This window comes from Engraulis encrasicolus, chromosome 3, assembly GCF_034702125.1.
Source record: "Engraulis encrasicolus isolate BLACKSEA-1 chromosome 3, IST_EnEncr_1.0, whole genome shotgun sequence".
NCBI classification, from domain to species: Eukaryota; Metazoa; Chordata; class Actinopteri; order Clupeiformes; family Engraulidae; genus Engraulis; species Engraulis encrasicolus.
Window position 1 is genome coordinate 43,126,524 of NC_085859.1, and position 20,615 is coordinate 43,147,138.

Here is a 20,615-nt window from a genome sequence, read left to right on the forward strand (position 1 = left end):
CACTCACAGACATATGAAATGCAAGTAGGTTACAATATGCAAAAGTAAAATAAAAAATAAAACAAAATGATAATGTACAATGGTGTAAATGTGACCGGGTGTTGCGCCTTATGCCTACTGTTTTGCTGTTTTTATGTCCACACATGTAGCCTACACGCGTTAATGAACACACATGCACTCATTAGCGCACACATATACACTCCCTCCCAGTGGAGGGAGCACTGATACTAACCTGACCCTGGTTTTCTGTAACAGGAAGCCTGAACCACATGACAGATAAAAGGAAGAGGAAAACTTCCCAAAATGTTTTACCCAGAGCATGTTGCTCTGTTTGTAGCTAAGGCTGCAATGTCTGTCGGAGCTTGAAGAAATGGATCCCGTGTAGCTTAAGGCTGCGGGCAGTGTATAGTATGGAGAAGTTGAGCCGGTGAAGCTTATGGCTTCAGTTGTTTTGCACAGGGCGGGTAGTAGCAGCCCCCCATTGTAGCTTAAGGCTACAGTTGTTTTAGCACAGAGGTGACTCTGGTTGTAGTGCAAGGCTATCGCCAACAGAACCACTTGATGCTCAACATTTGCACAGTCCCATTGGGAACGCCAACGCCGACAAGCAGGTCGGCTCCAGGTAGCTACTGTTCTATTTATCTTGCGCATGTAGTGGTGCCTCACAGCCTACGAGTGATTTGTGCTGTAGGAATAATGCTCATGTCCCGAAATGTTTGCATTTACATTGAACAGGGGAAGTGTTCACATGCTTCACCCAGCACATTCTCCACGCCAAGGAGTACACTAGGACCTCGCCGTGCCAGGTACATAGTGTTTTATTCAGTGTTTGTAATGTTTTAATGTATGGAATATAACAATGTGAAGGGCGTCCTTTGCACACTGTGTATTTATGTACTGTGTATTTACTGTGTGTCTTTGGTTTGTTTCAGCGGCACCTGTGACTTCAGTGTTGTGCCGCTTTCTCCCCTTGTAAAAAAATACCTCCAAGCCAGGTCTTTTTAAACTGTCTTTTGTGTATATGGCCAGATTAAGTTTTGGTTACCTTTCTTATCTTTTTTGTTGAACTGCTCTGGGTAGCAATAACTGTTTGCCTCTAGCTTTCAAGCATACTTGCAGCAAGGGTCCACTTGTGTGTCAGCACCTCAATGTGTGTATAACATGGTTTGCTGTGGATTACTGAGCCGCGTGGCTCTCACATGAGTGCAGTGTCTTCACTATTTGCCAGAACTGGGTTTGGGGGGTCACCTAGGGTAGTGTAGTAGTGGGGCCCACTGTGTATGTACTGCTACCCAGACAGTCAAATTGCCCTTTTCTTTCTTTTCTTTTTTTATATACTTATTGTAAATAATAAAACAATTTTCTATTTTTCTCTAAATCACTGCCTCTTGGATCTCTGTATTGGTTAAACCCTGCACGGGGAACTCTATGGTGAAGCAGACCACCTTCACCATATTACAATAAAGGCATTGTGCAGAAGTATACATAAAGTGGAGGAAGGTGTAGAAGGTCATAATGATTTTATTCATTAAATCTTAATGAAAAGAAAGACATCTAGACTGGCATTTCAGTTGCACTGGTTTCCCTTGACCTGCAAGAATGTTCCGGTAGCCACTCCCAGCAGCCCCAGGGTCAGACCCACTCCACAGAACACGGACGGACCCACACTGGCCTCTGGAGGAACCTCAACCTCTGTCAAGCAAAAGCAAACAGCATTTAATTGTATATTTTCAGTCACTGTACATTCTAAAAATGTTACAAGTATGTACAATATAGACCAAAGGTTTGGATACACCTACTCCTTTAATGCATTCTCTTTATTTCTGTGGATAATTACAATTGTACATTGTGGATTTTCACGTAGGCCTAGGGCATCAAAACTGTGCATGAACACATATACAATTATGTGCTTAATAAAAAAGTATCTATTCTAGCTGCTGTCCAACAGCATTGTCAGCTGTCTATCCACCTGACGTCAACACAGCACAACCGATGGTGCCACAGGTTTCAATAAGCTTATTTTTGTTTATTTTTAAGTAAAAACACCCAATCAGTTAAGTCAATCTTAATGGAACACAAAAGTCCTCCAAAACTCAGTAGAATTTCGAGACATTTAAAAACTAGTTTTAAGCACTTGTCAATACAAGCATTTTACAGGCATTTTCTTTATCTGATATTGAGTCAGTATCAGATCAAGAAAATCTTGCTTGAATTGCAACTCAGATTGACCTAATTGACTGGGTATTTTTACTTGAAAATACACAAAAAACTAGAAATGCACTCAGAGAGCGCAGACCTCCGCCAAGGAAGTTGAGTTCCTTTTTAGACACATTAGATCTATGTGTGTCATGATATGGTGTCATTCATGTAGATGTAGACCTGTTCAGAAAATTGAACCGTGAAGTTGTAACCAAATTATATCTGTCTCCATTATAATTACCATGTCCTCTGGTTAGCTGTGGCCTGCTTAGTTCACCTGTGATTGTGGTAGGCCTATTGGCAAAGTGATTGTCTGTGATTTGCAAATGCTTATTGAAGCTCACAGGTTGCTATTTGTCACATTTTTAACATTTATATAAGAAAAAAAACATGATAGACAGAATGCCTTTAATACCTTTTTAAAAAACCTATCCCAAATCCAGAGAAAACATGGTTGTCAAGGGTACTCCATCCCTCCCAGATCCGCATTTCACAGAGGCTAATAATAACTTTTAATAGTCCAACGATTTATACAATTCTTGTTAGGAGGTAGCCTAGTTTATTTGCATGTTTCACGGATGACTCTTTGAGCGCGTCGCTGAGTTCACTGACGCTGTCATTCCATACCCGCAAGCGTTGTCAATAGGATTTTCTGGTCATTACATACAATTTAATTTGCCTGTTAACAGATGACTTGCTCATGGATCCATTCATTCATCCCATGTTTGTTCACCAACTAGGCCTAGTTGAAAACTTTACTTCGAGCTTGAAAGACGTGCCCCCTTTCCTTAGTTGCCAACGAGTGACAGAGTGAACTGGCAGTGACAATGTTGCCGAAATTTTCGCCATAGGCCTATATTTTTTTTTGAGTCAGAAGATGGAGTACATGGATCAATCAGTGGATGAGCTGTAGACCTATTGAACTACAATATAGGCCTATATATATAGGCTTATATATTTTAACAGAGTTATGTTTTTTTAAGAGATAGTTAAAATTGGAATAGAATGAGTTAGGATTTGGAAAGCTATTGCGGGGAGTGTTGTGCGCGTGTGTCTGATGCTTTTGCTTACGGGGACTTCACGTTTCACAGAGGTAGTAACTCTTTAAAGGATAGTTCCGGCGTAAAATGAAAGTTTCACCATCGCTTTCCCATGCCACATAATGTATATATTTGTAACAGGTTGGACTAGGTCCCCTGTTAGTGTGCATGTTGTAATTGAAAACAGCTGCCCGTGTGGGCGAGGGTGGAGCCCTTCCGGTTAGTATAAATTGCCTACTATGTTGTCTGTTAGCCAGGTGTGGCTAACCTCAGTACCGGTTGGCGCTTGGGGAAGCCCTGTACGCTGGGTGAAGTAGGTGATGTTGGCGTGTTGGGTGTTGGACCCACACTGGAGCGCGTAGAGCGCAGCTGAAATGCGGACGCCAGGTTGCCGCATGTAGCCTAACCGGCTCGAAGGTAAGCCCTTCTGTGTGCACCTGGCGATAGCCAATTATGTTTGTACTGTGGCTAATGAGATGTTGTTTCACTGCAGCATTGCATGGTGAAGCAAGGGTCAACCGTAGACTTCCAAGCTCGGTCCAGTGCTTCCCAATTGCAACTGAAGGTAATTTCTAATTAACCGTCACTCTGTGCCTGTGGCTTTCATGCCACACCTTGCTCATTGATAATGGCATTTCCCTGGCATTAACCCAGTCTGTCTTGTGCTTTCTAGGTTGAGCACATTATTGTCAATTGGCTGGGGTGGGGGACGCCGCCGTCTTTTCCCGGTGTTTGTGTTTGTTATTTTGCCTTTTACCACCACGAGCTCTTTTAGTAGTGGCAGGTTGTTGTTCCTTTGCGCAGGTGCGCGACGCTTTCGTCTTTCAGCCATACGGTCTGACACGGTCAGCTCCAGTCACCCACCCCTTAGACAAGGGATGAGTGATTGGGGACTGGCCGGTTGAGATTTGTAGCAGTATCGTGTAAACTTATTGGTGAGGTGTAGATCCCCTGAGTGGTATAGTAAACTCTCTGCCAAGAGGCCTGATTTGATAAACATAGGCTACCTCTTCACTGTGAATCATTTCAGTGTGCTGTGACTTATTTTGTTTATTTTGATTATGTTTTGTGTGTACAGTTTTGATTGATTGCAGTGTTATTTTGCATTCGCAGTGCAGTGTGTAGTTAACACACTCAGTAAATTACCTGTACTAGGCCTACTCAGTGCTCTCGCACTTAAGCCGTCACCGTTTCACGATATGTAGGCTACCTGTATTGACTTCAGTAGAGTTAAGACTCTGTTTGTGTATATGGACTCAAGTGAACTGCCTGCTCATTTTGAACACGAATAAGACTGAAAGCAGAAGAAAATAAAAACTATTGTATGTGCAACAGCTGTGTCATCCTTGTCATCTAGAACCTGTCGGGGAAAATTGTATTTTTAACATCTGGGTTGTCTCACCCTTAACGAGACTGGCGTAGTCACCTTTTAAAACCTAATTGCTTAAAAGTTAGTAATCCTACCAACCTCCACTCTGCTACATTTTGGCGTAGTCGGCAGGATGACCTGTGAGGCACAGCTGTTGGTTAGAGCTCGTGGTTTTCTTTTTTTCTTTTTGTTGTTTTACTGGGGAAAGACGGCGGCTGCCCCCTCGGCGGGCGACACCGCGGCGGGCACCCAGGGCCCAAAATGATTGAACTGGCGGAGCTACAGGAGATGGCAGCGCGGAACCAGCGGCAGCTGGACCTGCTGAGCCAATGGGTCGACGCGCAGCCAGAGTCTCCACGGTCGCCGCTCACGTGCTGGAGGTGCCATCAGCCAGGGCACCTGGAGCGAGAGTGCGACTGGCCACGGGTTGTTGCGCGGCCCCGGTCTCCACGGCCACCAATCAAGTGCTGGAGGTGCCACCAGCCAGGGCACCTGGCACGGGAGTGTGATGGGCCACGGGTCTCTCGTCGTGTGCGAACCCCGCCGACAGTCCAATCGGAGAGTGAGCAGCGCCGGGGCACCCCCCAGCAGCCGACCAGAGGACCAGCCAGGACTGGGCTGGATAGCCACACCTCGGGCGGAGGCCGGCCGCTCTCTGGGGACTCGACCATGGCCACTCCATCGCCATCCGGCGTTTTATTGTTTTGTGTGTGTATATGTGCCGTGGTGGTTATGTTGTTGTTGATAAATGTGTTGGGTATGTGTTAGGTGTGCGCGCAGGTGTGTACGTGTGTGTGCATATGTGTGTGTGCGTGTGTGTGTGTATCCCCATCATAGGGTGAGCTACAGTGCGGCACCGGGACGGTACCGATTCAAAGCTGGGGCGAATGTAACAGGTTGGACTAGGTCCCCTGTTAGTGTGCATGTTGTAATTGAAAACAGCTGCCCGTGTGGGCGAGGGTGGAGCCCTTCCGGTTAGTATAAATTGCCTACTATGTTGTCTGTTAGCCAGGTGTGGCTAACCTCAGTACCGGTTGGCGCTTGGGGAAGCCCTGTACGCTGGGTGAAGTAGGTGATGTTGGCGTGTTGGGTGTTGGACCCACACTGGAGCGCGTAGAGCGCAGCTGAAATGCGGACGCCAGGTTGCCGCATGTAGCCTAACCGGCTCGAAGGTAAGCCCTTCTGTGTGCACCTGGCGATAGCCAATTATGTTTGTACTGTGGCTAATGAGATGTTGTTTCACTGCAGCATTGCATGGTGAAGCAAGGGTCAACCGTAGACTTCCAAGCTCGGTCCAGTGCTTCCCAATTGCAACTGAAGGTAATTTCTAATTAACCGTCACTCTGTGCCTGTGGCTTTCATGCCACACCTTGCTCATTGATAATGGCATTTCCCTGGCATTAACCCAGTCTGTCTTGTGCTTTCTAGGTTGAGCACATTATTGTCAATTGGCTGGGGTGGGGGACGCCGCCGTCTTTTCCCGGTGTTTGTGTTTGTTATTTTGCCTTTTACCACCACGAGCTCTTTTAGTAGTGGCAGGTTGTTGTTCCTTTGCGCAGGTGCGCGACGCTTTCGTCTTTCAGCCATACGGTCTGACACGGTCAGCTCCAGTCACCCACCCCTTAGACAAGGGATGAGTGATTGGGGACTGGCCGGTTGAGATTTGTAGCAGTATCGTGTAAACTTATTGGTGAGGTGTAGATCCCCTGAGTGGTATAGTAAACTCTCTGCCAAGAGGCCTGATTTGATAAACATAGGCTACCTCTTCACTGTGAATCATTTCAGTGTGCTGTGACTTATTTTGTTTATTTTGATTATGTTTTGTGTGTACAGTTTTGATTGATTGCAGTGTTATTTTGCATTCGCAGTGCAGTGTGTAGTTAACACACTCAGTAAATTACCTGTACTAGGCCTACTCAGTGCTCTCGCACTTAAGCCGTCACCGTTTCACGATATGTAGGCTACCTGTATTGACTTCAGTAGAGTTAAGACTCTGTTTGTGTATATGGACTCAAGTGAACTGCCTGCTCATTTTGAACACGAATAAGACTGAAAGCAGAAGAAAATAAAAACTATTGTATGTGCAACAGCTGTGTCATCCTTGTCATCTAGAACCTGTCGGGGAAAATTGTATTTTTAACATCTGGGTTGTCTCACCCTTAACGAGACTGGCGTAGTCACCTTTTAAAACCTAATTGCTTAAAAGTTAGTAACCCTACCAACCTCCACTCTGCTACATATAGATGAGCCATTCTGGGCAATGCCGCGCCGTAATGGAGTTAGCTAATTTTAAGCTTTTTGGCGAAAAACGCAGCCAATGCATCACGGCGGGGCCAATTATAGTCCTATTATTTTCTGATGTTTCCCCGCTATAAACAACTTCAAAAACGATACACACTTCATCACAAAGGTCTCGTCAATCAAACCGAGGCACAGAGACGATCATCGGACCACACAGTCTTTCACTGGCCAGTGTTTTCAGAGGTGTCTCACTGTTGCAACTCTCTGACCCGGATGCAGGCTACTCAGTCAGGTGGCTAGGTAGCCTAGGCTAAACATGGTCCGCGGTTCTTACACAGGCTGCGACCGTAAAATGAAAAGCTGGAACCCCGACCGTTTTCACCGACTGCCACTGTCTAAACCAGCCATATTACGGGAATGGCTAATAGCATCAGAAGTGGACAAAACTGACATAAAACCCGGAGGGATCGCGACTACCGTGTGTGCAGGCAGCAGATTTGAAGAGTTGTATGGAGAGTACCGGTGGCAGATGGACACTCCCAACTGAGAACCGGCGTTTGTTTAGATCACTCCCGGACGTGTAGCCCCTGGTGGTTTTATCACTCCCAGACGTTCGATCAGGTAGGCAGACTACTCTTACAAAGTAATTGCAACACGGTATAATATAACATGGATTCAACTTTGTAATAACACACCACTGGTGGTGTACTTACATCTGTAAGAGCACTTCTAGTACGACTTTATAAAACTCCTCCAGCCCTCCTCCGTTGCGTAATGGTCAATCTGACCTCGCGCGCCCTGGTCAATTAGTGTCTGCTTCACAAACTAATTCTACTCTAGCATGCTTGACATCAACCACATCGAATGCCTCAGGTCGCACAATTTCACTTGCCATCCCGCGCTAGTTTGTTTTGACAGTTTATTTATCTCCTGTAGTGGACTACATTTACTGCACCTGTATGCCTTCCCAAAACAGAGTGCTTGCTGGCAAAGACGCACGGTGTTGCACCGATTCACAGACACTCAAGATTCATGAGCCAGACCCATTTACACATGTTTCTCTCTCTTCAAACATACCTCCATAGCCATGCGCCTTTTTGGTACAGCATTCATCTTTAGACGGTTTCGTTTAGGTGTTCCATCTCCCTTACTCTTCTTGTAGTCATCATCCTCGAAATGCTCCCTCCATAGGCTACACGGTAGTAGCGATCCCAAAGTGTTGTATGTCCACTTCTAATGCTATTAGCCATTCCCGTAATATGGCTGGTTTAGACAGTGGCAGTCGGTGAAAACGGTCGGGGTTCCAGCTTTTCATTTTACGGTCGCAGCCTGTGTAAGAACCGCGGACCATGTTTAGCCTAGGCTACCTAGCCACCTGACTGAGTAGCCTGCATCCGGGTCAGAGAGTTGCAACAGTGAGACACCTCTGAAAACACTGGCCAGTGAAAGACTGTGTGGTCCGATGATCGTCTATGTGCCTCGGTTTGATTGACGAGACCTTTGTGATGAAGTGTGTATCGTTTTTGAAGTTGTTTATAGCGGGGAAACATCAGAAAATAATAGGACTATAATTGGCCCCGCCGTGATGCATTGGCTGCGTTTTTCGCCAAAAAGCTTAAAATTAGCTAACTCCATTACGGCGCGGCATTGCCCAGAATGGCTCATCATTATATACATTATGTGGCATGGGAAAGCGATGGTGAAACTTTCATTTTACGCCGGAACTATCCTTTAAATAGTCCAACTATTTATACAATTCTTGTTCGTATTTCACTGCTACGCTTTGGCTCGTTGAGGGCATCGCCGGATTCACCTGCTTGACGCGCTTTCTTTCATTCAATAACCAAATTGACAGAATATTCTCAATACTATTGAAGAGGCATCCCCTGCTCCCTATTCCCTTAGGTCTATTGAAAATCACTGTTCGCCGTTATGAATGTCTTCACCGTTCGTTATGAAATTAAGTTCAGCATATTATGCTGGAATGTTTTGTGTTGCTGGCGATATGCTATGCCTTCAGTGCGCTGTTATGAATCTCTTCACCGTTTGTTCGTTATGCAATTAAGTTCAGCATAATGTTTTGTGGTACTCAGAGACGCATCTTGTCACCAGGCAAGGCAGGCAGCCGCTTGGGGCCACTAAGCCCCTATATAGTGAATACCAGCTCACACTTTACTATGATAGTGGCAATTTTGTTTCAAATGTTCATTCCTTTGAATTTCCGCTTGGGGCCCCACATTACCCTAGAATCACGTCTGGTGGTACTGATGGATATGCTATGGCTTCAGTGCACTGTGAAGCAGCAAATCACCACGGACTATGCAGTAGTTGCAATTCGCGCGCACCTTTCCCTAAGAATTTACGAATGTTTTGTGACAGCATTGTGAACTTCAACAACCTGCAATGGTGCTTGTTGAAAGCGAGCCGTATGCGAAATACTTTCCTCACATGGGCTAGTTGATAGTGGTTGGTGTAGTCGCTCTCGGCAAAGACAGTCAGTAACTTGGGCCCGTCTCACGAACTTGGAGGAAATAGATGGGATGTGCGGGGTGCAGTGTGTGTGTGTGTGTGTGTGTGTGTGTGTGTGTGTGTGTGTGTGTGTGTGTGTGTGTGTGTGTGTGTGTGTGTGTGTGTGTGTGTGTGTGTGTGTGTGTGTGTGTGTGTGTGTGTGTGATATTCTTGCCACGTCGCGTTTCACAGAGGCTGCTTCAGTGCGCTGTGAAGCAGCAATTAAATCACCACGGATATAACACTGGTTGCAATTTGCACGCAGCAAATAACCACAGACTATGTGGCAGTCTAAAGACAATCCCTTCAGAATTGTCCAATTCACCCTCGCGCACCCCATGGTTGTATGCCAAATACGTGCGCAAATACGAACGAACGCACTAACGAACGAACGAACAAACAAACACAGAAATCGGGCGATCACATAACCTCCTTGGCGGAATAAGCTTGTTGAAACGTGTGGGTCATTAGTTGTGCCATGCTGACATTGACAGCTGACATTGCCGTTGGACAACTGCTAGAATTTACATTTTTTTACATTTTGTATACACATAAGCACATAATTCTACATGTGTTCATGTTCATGTGTTTTGATGCCCTCTGTGAAAATGTGTAGTGTGCTGTAAATAATCACGAAAATAAAGAGAATGCATTAAAAAGGTGTGTTTGGCCTATACTCTATATGTTTATGTGTTTATCACTTCTCGAATTTCATGGCTGTAAATCTGGTAGTACTTGCAATGCAATACTTTACCAAACTCCCTTGTCTGTGGCCCATCTGTCAGTGCGGAGTGCTCCACAGTGCAGGTGTAGATGTCCCCCTCCGCAGGAGTGAATCTCAGACTGGAGACCATGTTGAAAGAGCCATCATCATTCACACGGAGCTGAGAGTTCCTCACCCCCAGAGTCACGTTCCTGTTGTTCTTGGTCCATCTTAAAGTGAGCCGTGGAGGGTAGAAATCAGCTATGTAGCAGATGAGGGTGTTGTCCGTGCCCAGCGTCACATCATCTCTGGGGTAGATGGAGCTCACAGGGGGTGCTGAGGAGGACATGTAATATGTGTAAAATTATATGATTAGATTAGATTAGATACCACTTTATTATCATTACTCAGCACAACGTAGGGAATAGATCACACTTAATTTCTTATTTTTTTCCCCTTTTTGTTGATTCATTGATGGAGGCTCTTGAAGCCGAAACGTCAAAGCATGTCAGGCAGTAGTGCTGTTAAAAAGTTAAATGCTGAGTGAATTCAACATTATTGCCATTTCTCAGTGTCCCTGGTTGGGCAGTAAGGCCTACATCGCACTCCAATTGGAGTAGTTTTGTCCAGCTTGCCACCGGCGCCCTGGTCAGGGAGGGGGCGCCAAACACCACAACCGAACATTCACACAGTCTGAGCACAAGAAAAAACAGGGCTCACCGCCATCGTTCAGCATGCAACCCGTTTGTGCAACCATATTATACACTTTTTCCCATAGAGAAGAGGTGAGGTCTGCCTTGGAAGGCAGCTTCGGGCCACTGTGGCCAGGCGTCGGTATCCTGCCTTCTATCGGAATACTACCCCTAGCATATCCCGATTTCTCAAAGTCCCGAATAAGGGCTTATCTGGGATAGGCCTACTGAAGTCAGAAAAAGGTGTTTATATGTTCAAACTCAAATTCGGGTATCCCGATCATATTCGGGATAAATGCACTCATTGTAGCCTCTTTAGGCAAATTGGCCCACACCGTTTCACACTTTGCTGAGATCACTCATACTACATAATAACTTTGCTATTACATAAGGTAATGGATTAAGGCTTGGTCATTACAATTTTGGGGACACAAAGGCTCTGCACAAAAGGGTTAAAGAAAATAAATAAAACAGTGATGTGTATCTGGCTCACCTTGTGCCACCACTGGGTTTTTGTAAGCCTCTATGAAAGTTCCCAAGTTCCTTTTACAGATTCGCTGCTGTGCCTCTGCTGTCTGATATGGGTCCCCCACAAATGTAAGTGGAGGAGCAAACTCAGGCACGGTGACCACATACTTCCCAGCCTTCCAGTCTGCATGGGCCTTTTCTTCCCCATCCAACATAAACATGTACTCTCCATCTGATTCTGAGCAGCCACCTAACCAAATGTCCACATGTACAGCTGAAAAACACAACAGACATACAGTAAATGCCATTTCAGCGAGACCAATATCCTTGAGTGTATGTGTAATTGTATTTCACACAACAAGTATATTAAACTTTTTGACTAGTACATGCAGTATTACCCCTTAGAGATTGTACATGACAGTTGGGCTTCATTGTCGACATTGCTTACATTCCTTTACATTAGCTACAAATGGACAGCATAGACTGGTTATACAGAGTCTGAGTTTTATCTATAATTACTGTGCTATGATGGTATGTACAGTAACCACAGCTTCAAACCATGATGACATGTACAGTGTTTTTAAGCTTAAATCTTCAAATGCTCAAATTTCTGAAACACTGAGCAAATTCTGTCTTGGTATGTTTTACCAACCAAAAACTGGGTAATCTTTCTTTCTTTAAACATTCTCAGAAGCCCCCAATGGCACCTCAAGAAGCAGTGTGGTCGGATGGTACCATGCTCAGGGTACCTCAGTCATGGAGGATGGGGGAGAGCACTGGTTAATTACTCCCCCCACCAACCTGGCAGGTGGGGAGTCAAACCGGCAACCTTTGGGCTGCAAGTCTGACGCCCTAACCACTTACCAGTGACTGCCCTTAAAGAGCATCTTAACTCTAGTCCAGGAAGCACTTCTGAACAAACATTTTTTTAACGAATAGAGTTGGTTTACTCACTCTTGGCCTGTGTGTGGATAATTCCAATAAGGATTAGAAAGATCCCTGATACAACCATCTTGACAGGACCTCATAGGAACTCAGTGTTAGACAGAGTGAGAGCATGGTATCTAAGTAGCGACCATCTCTGGAGCACAACAGCAGAACGAACTCCATACAGGCAGCACACAGCTGAGAGCCAATCAGCTAAAAAGGTTCCTCAGTGGCATCATTTATCACTGGCAGAACAGGCACTTTAACTGTCAGCGCTTGTTTTCATGGGTGTCATTAAATCCCTGTTTTCAGATCATTTGTGATGACATACAATGGAATTTACGGTAAACATACATGTATAGAATGTGTACACCATGAATATGCTGTGCAAGAAAGGACAGCAGCGTTTACTGTTTCTGGAAGCTGGCAAGGTTTCATGTTGATAAGTCTCCTGTAGTCTCTTATAACCAAAGCGACTTTCAAAAGAGGACATAATCAAGCCAACATCACAAGCAAATACAAAGTGCACAGGAGATATACAGAACAACAAGTGCAGTTGCAAAGAGGGGTTAGTTGTTTTTTTTTTTGTTTTTTTTTTTAAATAAAGAGCAAATAACGAGTACACACACAAACACACACACACAAACTAAACTAAACTAAACATCATGTCAAGAGTCTGCCCTGGGGCAAGGCCAGCTCAAGCATTAGTCTAGTAGATTCTCTCGAAAGAGGAAGGTCTTTAGTTGTTTCTTGAAAGCTGCAAGACCAAGAGATGTGCTTAGTCTTGCTGCCTCTGGGAGACCGTTCCACCACTTGGGTACCACAAAGGAGAACAATCTTGACTGGGAGTACCTAGAGCGACTGGATGGCAGAGCCAGACGGCCTGTGCTGGATGAGCGCAGTTCTCTTCCAGTAACATAAGGTGTTGGATTTATTACTAATATAACCTTAGTAAGGACTAGTAAGCCTATATTTCTATTTATTAGTAAATAGTAAGTGGCAGAATATAATGTGTATAAGCTCCCGATACACTGTGTGAACAAACCCTGAACATTGTGAAAACAGATGCGAAATAAGGGTCCCTACTCTAAAGTGATGCATTGCTCAGCCCAGATGGCTTAGGGCCCCTGCACTGCCAAAGTCCATTGTAACCTAAGGCCCCCACACCACCCAGGCCAGCACTACCTAGCCCCCCTGATCAGCTAAGTGTAAAGGGCCGTACACACACGTCGCTGCTATTTACTAGCTTCTCGCTTGCTCGCCTACTCGCCTCTCTTTCATAGAACGTTCGCTGAAAGTTCCCGCGGCTTTAACTGCCAATGAACAGGCGAGAAGTACCGAACTCTGCCTTCCAATTGGTTACTCGCTTACTCGCCTCGCTCGACGATAAAATATTTTCATTATCCACCCACATCGCATCGCTTGTACAGTAGTTGCCGGAACACATTGACATATTGAGTTCATTCGCTGAGCGAGTAACTAGCAGCAACATGTGAATATGGCCCTTAAGGGTATAGTAAATGATTAGTGATGATGCAGTGAAGTCAACTAGATATCTCTAGTTCATGTTATCACCAAGTAAGTAACAGGAGCCTTTATATAGCAAGGATTGAACGTACACTTGTCAATGGCGGTGGGTTGGTGAGATGTAATGTTTTTCATGTACCACTGAGTTTTAATTGTAAAAAAATAAAAAAAATAAATGCAGAACATTAGAATAATAATTTTGAAGCAAAACTAAACTATTCTTTTGTGATAATTAAGTTAATGTTTGAGAACATTAGCTTCAAGAAGTGCAGAGCATGATGGGTACGCAATCTAGGCCAACAGACAACCTACCCAGCTCTGAGCCTACCTACGTCGTTAGCTCCTCCCCTCACTCGTGCAATTTAGTTGCTATCCAAACAATTTGCCATGTATGTAACAACAGAAATATTATCATTGCTGCATTGGCCATGCATTGCATTTCTGACTAAGGGCTTAACCATCATGCACTGCACTTCTTGGAGCTAAGTTTCTCAAACATTAACTTATTTATCACAAAGGAATAGCTTAGTTTCGCTTCCAAACTATTACTCATCGTTATATGCTGCATTTATTGTAGGGTTTTTACAATTAAAACTAATTGGTGTATGAAAAAATGACATCTCAGCACCCCACCGTCATTGAGAAGTTTACGTCTAATCCTTGCTATATATTGCTTCCTATTCAGCTGTATCAAACTGAGTGGAATAAGCAAGAACATTTCTAATAAAACTAGTGTGAAGTCTATTTGCCTTCGTACTATTAAAAAATAAGAAAACGAAGTGTCACAGTTTCCTGCTTTTCATTGTTTGATGTCAACTTCATCCACTCACTGTTAGAGCACCCGTGTCAAAAGATCTGGATCCACGCAGCGCTTCCGTTTTTTTCCTTTTTTCTAGACTGGTGCAGAATCAGAAAATATCTTTCGCTTTGCTTCCCGGGGGGGCTGGGTAGAGTGGGGGCCCTAGGTAATGCGGGCCGTAGGTAATGTGGGGGCCCTAAAGCCATCTGTGCTGAGCAATGCATCTTTTTAGAATAGGGACCCTTATTCCACATCTGTTTTCACACTGTTCAGGGTTTGTTCACACAGTGTACCAGGAGCTTATACACATTGCATTCTGGCCCTTACTGCTTACTCATAAATAGAAATCTAGGTCTACTAGGTCCTTACTAAGGTTATATTGGTAATAAATCCCTTATTGTGCATGAACAAGACATTTGCGAATAAATGTCTAACAACTGGCTGATTTTGCTTAGTACATGCCTTACAAGTTACTTACACAGGCATTGTATGTACAGTATAAGTGCTAATAGATGTATCCCTAAAATAAAGTGTTACCCTTGATCCTATAGTTTACCTGTTAGAACCTATGCACCCACCCGGCATCAAGAGAAAAGGCGCGGTACCTCCCTTTGAAAGAACATGTACTAATGCTACAAAACAATTGCCTAAGCTGGGACAAATAAAGCTACTTGACTTGACTTGAAAAGAGCTGCCAACTGTGCTTCATTTGTAAATGTCATTATTAAAACAGCCATTGAACTGTCCAAAGTCCCCCCACCCCCACCCTACCCATTTTAAATGTACCTGAGAGAACAAGCACGTCTTATATAAAACCCAAGTTCCCCTTCTTGACATTGCAAAGTAAAACATTTTAGACAGTTAAGTAAATGTATGTAGGCCTATATGCGTAGATAAATAATATGCTGGATTTGTGCAAAAGCTGGTGTTATTGATATAATATATAATATTGATATAATATTTATGCTTTGTGTATTCTGTGTATGTGTTGCTGGACAACTTAATTATCTTAAAGGTCATGCATATCTACAGGAGGCCAAATATGTTATTTGCTTTTAAATAAATAGACCTAAATGGATGAATGAATGAATGAATGAATGAATGAATGAATGAATGAATGAATGAATGAATGAGGATAGACAATTGACAGGGAATAAGTCTGTGTTACAGGCTTTGGCTCTGTAATTACTTGGAGTGATATTTATTTCCGGTTATCTTTATTTTACATTTGACGATTTCATCCAAAGCAACTCAATAAATAAGTACAGTAATCAATAGCATACCTACAGTACAGGCACGTGCACTCCAATACGGCAGGGGAGGCACGGCCTCACCAGCCAGACCTGAAAATGATGAGCTGCAGTAAATGTGAATAATAGTAACAATAACAGCTAGGATTTGCGAGCATCTGCACCATAACTACCATTTGAGCAGTATTTAAACAGTTTCACTCATTGTCAATCATTTCCGTGGCCAAAATCATAATATTTGCCCATTTCATGTCAAATTGCTCCGAATACGGTGAATTTGGGGCAACTCTGAACTGGCCTCACCCCGGATTGCGCAATCCCTCGTTAACAAGCTTCAGCGCATGCGCCATTTTGCTCGTTCTGTGAATGCAACCTGGTAATATTGTATTAAACGTTTTTATACACTTAATAGAAGTATGTATGGTGTGCCCTCAATTCCTGATAATGTTCTACTATTTTCTACTTGTGATTATCATTTCTTTACTCTGAACGCTTTGGCATAACGTCCACTGAAATATACATTGGTGAGGCCAGCAGTAGCCTGGCCGCAGACTCCTTCTGGCATTGAGAGTATTGCTGGCCAGTTACGTCATAGCGAATCTGAAGTTCACAATACAGTCAGTCGGTGTTGTTGGCTAGCTTGTTCACTTTGTCTGCGACAAGTGGATTTCATAACGAAACTAAGAGCATTCTCAAAGTTGGATTTCCAAGAGGAAAATATGTGATAAAGAATGGAGGACCGACAGAGCTGAAGGGTTTGCTACTGCAGGTGACGGTCAGAAGGTTATAACTACCTGATCATTTCAAAGTGAGTGGTACAACAGAAACTATTTTTTGTTTCCCCTGTGTCTTGTTTGCAACCGGCGAGAATGTGTGGAAGACCATTCGCATGGAATTGTACGACTTAACAATTTACTAAGGACTAAGGAGCCTCACGAAACACAAATCCTCGCGGCTACTCATATTCATATTCAATGCCAAATTGCTTTGGACGTTTGGGGCGTCTCGAATAGATGTGGCTTTGGGTGGACAGCACCGGCTAAAGTAACGTTAGCATGCGCAACGCCGAAGTGAAGGAAAAGAGCGGCGCATGGACCTGATGTACGAGGTTAAGGTAAGATCAGTGTTTCCTATGTGTGTGAAGCCTGTGTTTGAGAATCCGCCGTGATTCTGTCTGGTGTGGTGGTAGCTTTTGTGATCTGAACAGGATTCTCATGTGCCCTGTAACTGTTTGTAAAGTTGAGTAGGCTACAGGGTGCCGTTGAGGTAAATCAAATATACCCGTGTAACTACAAGACTCTGATCTAATTCCAAAGTGTAGGCATAACATAAAGGACAGTCCCAAAATATTTGGTGACCATATCGAAGCTTGTGTAGTAATCTCTTTAAATGTTGACATTCGCTTCCTGCCACACCTTTGTCCCACATCGTTTGCCATAGCCTCGTACAATTAGATGTAGGCCTACATTTGCACGAGAATCCGGTGCTCATCACAAAAGCTATCACACCAGTTTGTTCGCCGTGGTGCTCAGCGGTCTATATGACACCATGTTTTGAATCCTGTGTGTGTGTGTGTGTGTGTCTTCCATTGAGCATCCGCCGTGATGTGGTTTAGGCTATGTGAGACCACTGTTTGAATCCTGTGTGTGTGAGAGCAGTGGGCTGTGAAGGAGCGTACACTCTTCACTACTCTCCCCTCCTCCTCTCCTCTCCTCTCCTCTCCTCTCCTCTCCTCTCCTCTCCTCTCTTTTCCCATCTCCTCTCCTCTCCTCTCCTCTTCCCTCTAATCCTCTCCTCTTCTCTCTTCTCCTCTCCTCTTCTCTCTTCTCCTCTCCTATCCTCTGATCTCTTCTCCTCTCCTCTCCTCTCCTCTCCTCTCATCTCCTCTCTCTTCTCCTCCCCTCTCCTCCTCTCTCATCTCCTCTCCCCTCCTCTTCTCTCCCCTCCCCTTCTCTCCTCTTCACTACTCTCCTCTCCTCTGCTCTGCTCTGCTCTGCTGTCCACATTGGTGCTGAGTGTTTTATGTGAGACCACTGTTTGAATCCTGTGTGTGTGTGTGTGTGTGTGTGTGTGTGTGTGTGTGTGTGTGTGTGTGTGTGTGTGTGTGTGTGTGTGTGTGTGAGAGAGAGAGAGAGAGATCTAATAGCATTTTCTCTGCGGAAATGCAGTATGTCAAAATATGTAGGCCTACCTTATGTTAAGAAAGCTGCTACGACATATGGAACTTGTCGGTAGGCCTATTTGGCAATTATTTATTTGAAAATCTGATATTGAAAAAGTTGCCTCACCAGCCATAAATCCCAGCGCACGTTACTGCTACAGTACGTGTATATACAGGCCAGTGCATGTTATAGGTATTGGTGGGGCTTTTTGTCTTTATCATGACAGGACAGAGGAGGAAGACATGGTTGGGAGAGAGAAATGAGGCAGATTTGGGAAATGACCTTGGTCCCAAGTCCCTTGTCTCCAGTGTATCAGTTTGGTGCCTTAGCCGTCTGAGGCCGAGCCATGGCCAAGTAAATTTACTTCCATGGGAAGTCAAAGGTAGAAAGGGAAATCACTATGTGGCCTAGTCACATGAACAATCTGTTTCGTTTGTCACATGTGATGAGATAAGAATCCTTATTAGGCTATGCAACAGGGCCAAATGTTGTCAGAGCTTCAGATCGTGCCATCGTGCACAAGTTGTTAAATCAGATCATGGAATTAACTAAATGGAAAAAAAAAATTATATACTAACAATGGTGGTTCAAAAATGCTTTCATTACGTAAATGCAGGTGTTGTTTAAAGGTGCTTTATGAAAGACCCAGAGTAATTACACCTCCCAAAGTCACATGACATGCTGCCTGGTTGCTTCATTGCCATGAGAGAAATACTTTGCAAACACTTGAGCTCATTCAGTTTGAGGAAGAACATGCTCCATGTATAGACCCGTTCAGAGTCAACGTCCTCATGAATGCGTGCGCATCGTTGACTCAAACACACCAGAGATATTGGAAGGATATTACGAGAGACAGTGGTACTGCACTCTAGGGGGAGTGCAGACTCCATTCAGAAAGAACGGGCTGCTGCGCTCAGAGCCATATCTCGACAGTGGCCACTAGGAGAACTGCAGGCTTGAGTAAAATAAGGAGTGGTGATTTTGTAGTGTACGTAATACTGGGTGACAGTGCAGACCCTAAAGAGAGAAAAGCTGCCATTCTGAAGCGTGTACGTTGATGAAAAATAGATATTCCGAAAAGTACACTTGTTATGCTATTTTGAGAGGGAAGAGGCTGTTCCAGAAGCATAGAAGATGTTCATTGTTACAAGACATTAAACTACTGACTGGACTGATGACATCGCCAGGAATACCTGTGTCCGTGGTGCCCACTGCATATCTGAGGTTAGCGCGAGCATCCGTTATCACGCCTGTCGAGTCTCTGTACAAGTGAATGGAGGATGGACGATTTTGAGGCAGCGGTGCGCACGCAGCCAAATTACGTCATACCAGTTTACAAACTCTAAAGGGGTCTATAGAAGTGTTGTGATTGTCTTTGACTGTTGGCAAGTCCTCTTTTTCAAGCAGGTTAATACAAATCTAAATCAAAACAAGGCTAAAAATGTGTGTATCTGCATAAGACAACTTTGCTTGATTAAAAAAAAGAATGGTGTGAACTGTGATCACTCTGCAACAGGAGGCAGACTCGAGGTTAGCAGCTGGGCAAAATACTGTAAATGTAATAGGTTATAGTCTATTTGCAATGCCAACGGATTCATTCATATGTGATGACGTAATCATTGATTCACAAACAAATCAAACAGAACAGTAGGCAGATTGGTCTGCATTGCAGAATTTGTTTGTTGTTATTTTGTTTTTCTGTTTCTTAATGTTCTCTCCTGCACAGAGTGGACTGCAGAGCAGAATATTATACTCTGAACTACTGATGACCTATTTTGCCATCGTCTTCATCTTCAAGATCATCATCATCATCATCATGTAGTTGGGTTTTGTGAGCAGAGAGTGAAGAGGAACCTGCATGAAGAGGCTTCTGTATTGTTCTGAAATCTTTACTGTATAGTAGTTTACAGAATTACTTCACCCCTCCGGTTAAGGTAGCCCAATTCCTCACCGGTCACTGCCAAAATCAATCAGTTCTGTTAGCAAGATTCTGAGCCATCATGTAAATTAGACTATAATCTCTAGTTAAAATGTTTTAAATGATGCTCTTCACGAGCCAAAAAAATCAACCAAGGAAAAACACAACTCCTGTGTATGGTACAGTAAGAGACTTGTGCCGACTTGTGCTGACTTGGTCATCAATAGGGTTTTGGGTGTCCCATGACTGCTGTAACAACTGCTGCAGGCTGTGGTGTCCAATCAAGGTGTTGTGACCTGATTGAACTTGACCTGGTGTTAATTCAACACAAACCCTCACCTCAAACATTAGTTACGGACATGGCTCATTGCAAAGTGTTGTAAGTTGAAATATAAACAAACAACACAATATGCTTTAAAAATAGTTTATTAAAATGGTCAGATGTTTGGGGGATGTGGTGTATGTTTCAGGAGTGGCTGTCAACAGGGGCAGTCCTAGGGGCAGGCCAACCAGGCCCCCCCCGAGAGGGGGCGGTTACATAGCGTAACCCTGGCCCCAAATTACATGTTAAAATAGTTGTAAACATTAAAAATTGTTTAAAAGTGTTATTCACATCACTAGAACATTTCACACTAGTGTTTTTTGTCAGTTATTCTAAGCATGTTTGCGTAAAAAAGGATTGTATGACGTACTATGGATGTAGGCCTTTTTTAAGCATAGCAGGTTTTACAAATGGGAAGTAATATAAAAGTTTTGATTTTTAAATCCCTATTTGCTTTGTGTATGACCTGTAATACATACAAATGGTTAGG

At 43.9% G+C, this 20,615-nt stretch overlaps 1 protein-coding gene across 1 annotated transcript; it reads right to left on the minus strand.

Moving 5' to 3' along the window:
- Positions 1–1,547: 1,547 nt before the first annotated feature.
- Positions 1,548–12,263, minus strand: LOC134446191 (H-2 class II histocompatibility antigen, A-U alpha chain-like). The gene is made up of 4 exons (XM_063195503.1): positions 12,175–12,263; positions 11,246–11,494; positions 10,112–10,396; positions 1,548–1,692 (listed from the first exon to the last, which is right to left on the minus strand). Exons 1-4 carry the CDS (start codon positions 12,230–12,232, stop codon positions 1,568–1,570), a joined length of 717 nt encoding a protein of 238 aa, XP_063051573.1. The 5' UTR covers positions 12,233–12,263; the 3' UTR covers positions 1,548–1,567.
- Between the last annotated feature and the right edge of the window lie 8,352 nt (positions 12,264–20,615).

Bases quoted from the DNA above. Each gene is read 5' to 3' on its own strand.
- LOC134446191 (XM_063195503.1), bottom strand. From the start codon at position 12,232: ATGGTTGTATCAGGGATCTTTCTAATCCTTATTGGAATTATCCACACA. The intron at 10,397-11,245 runs GTGAGCCAGATA...TGTCCTCCTCAG, and splicing joins AAACCCAGTGGTGGCACAAG to CACCCCCTGTGAGCTCCATC. The intron at 1,693-10,111 runs GTAAAGTATTGC...TTTGCTTGACAG, and splicing joins GCCACAGACAAGGGAGTTTG to AGGTTGAGGTTCCTCCAGAG.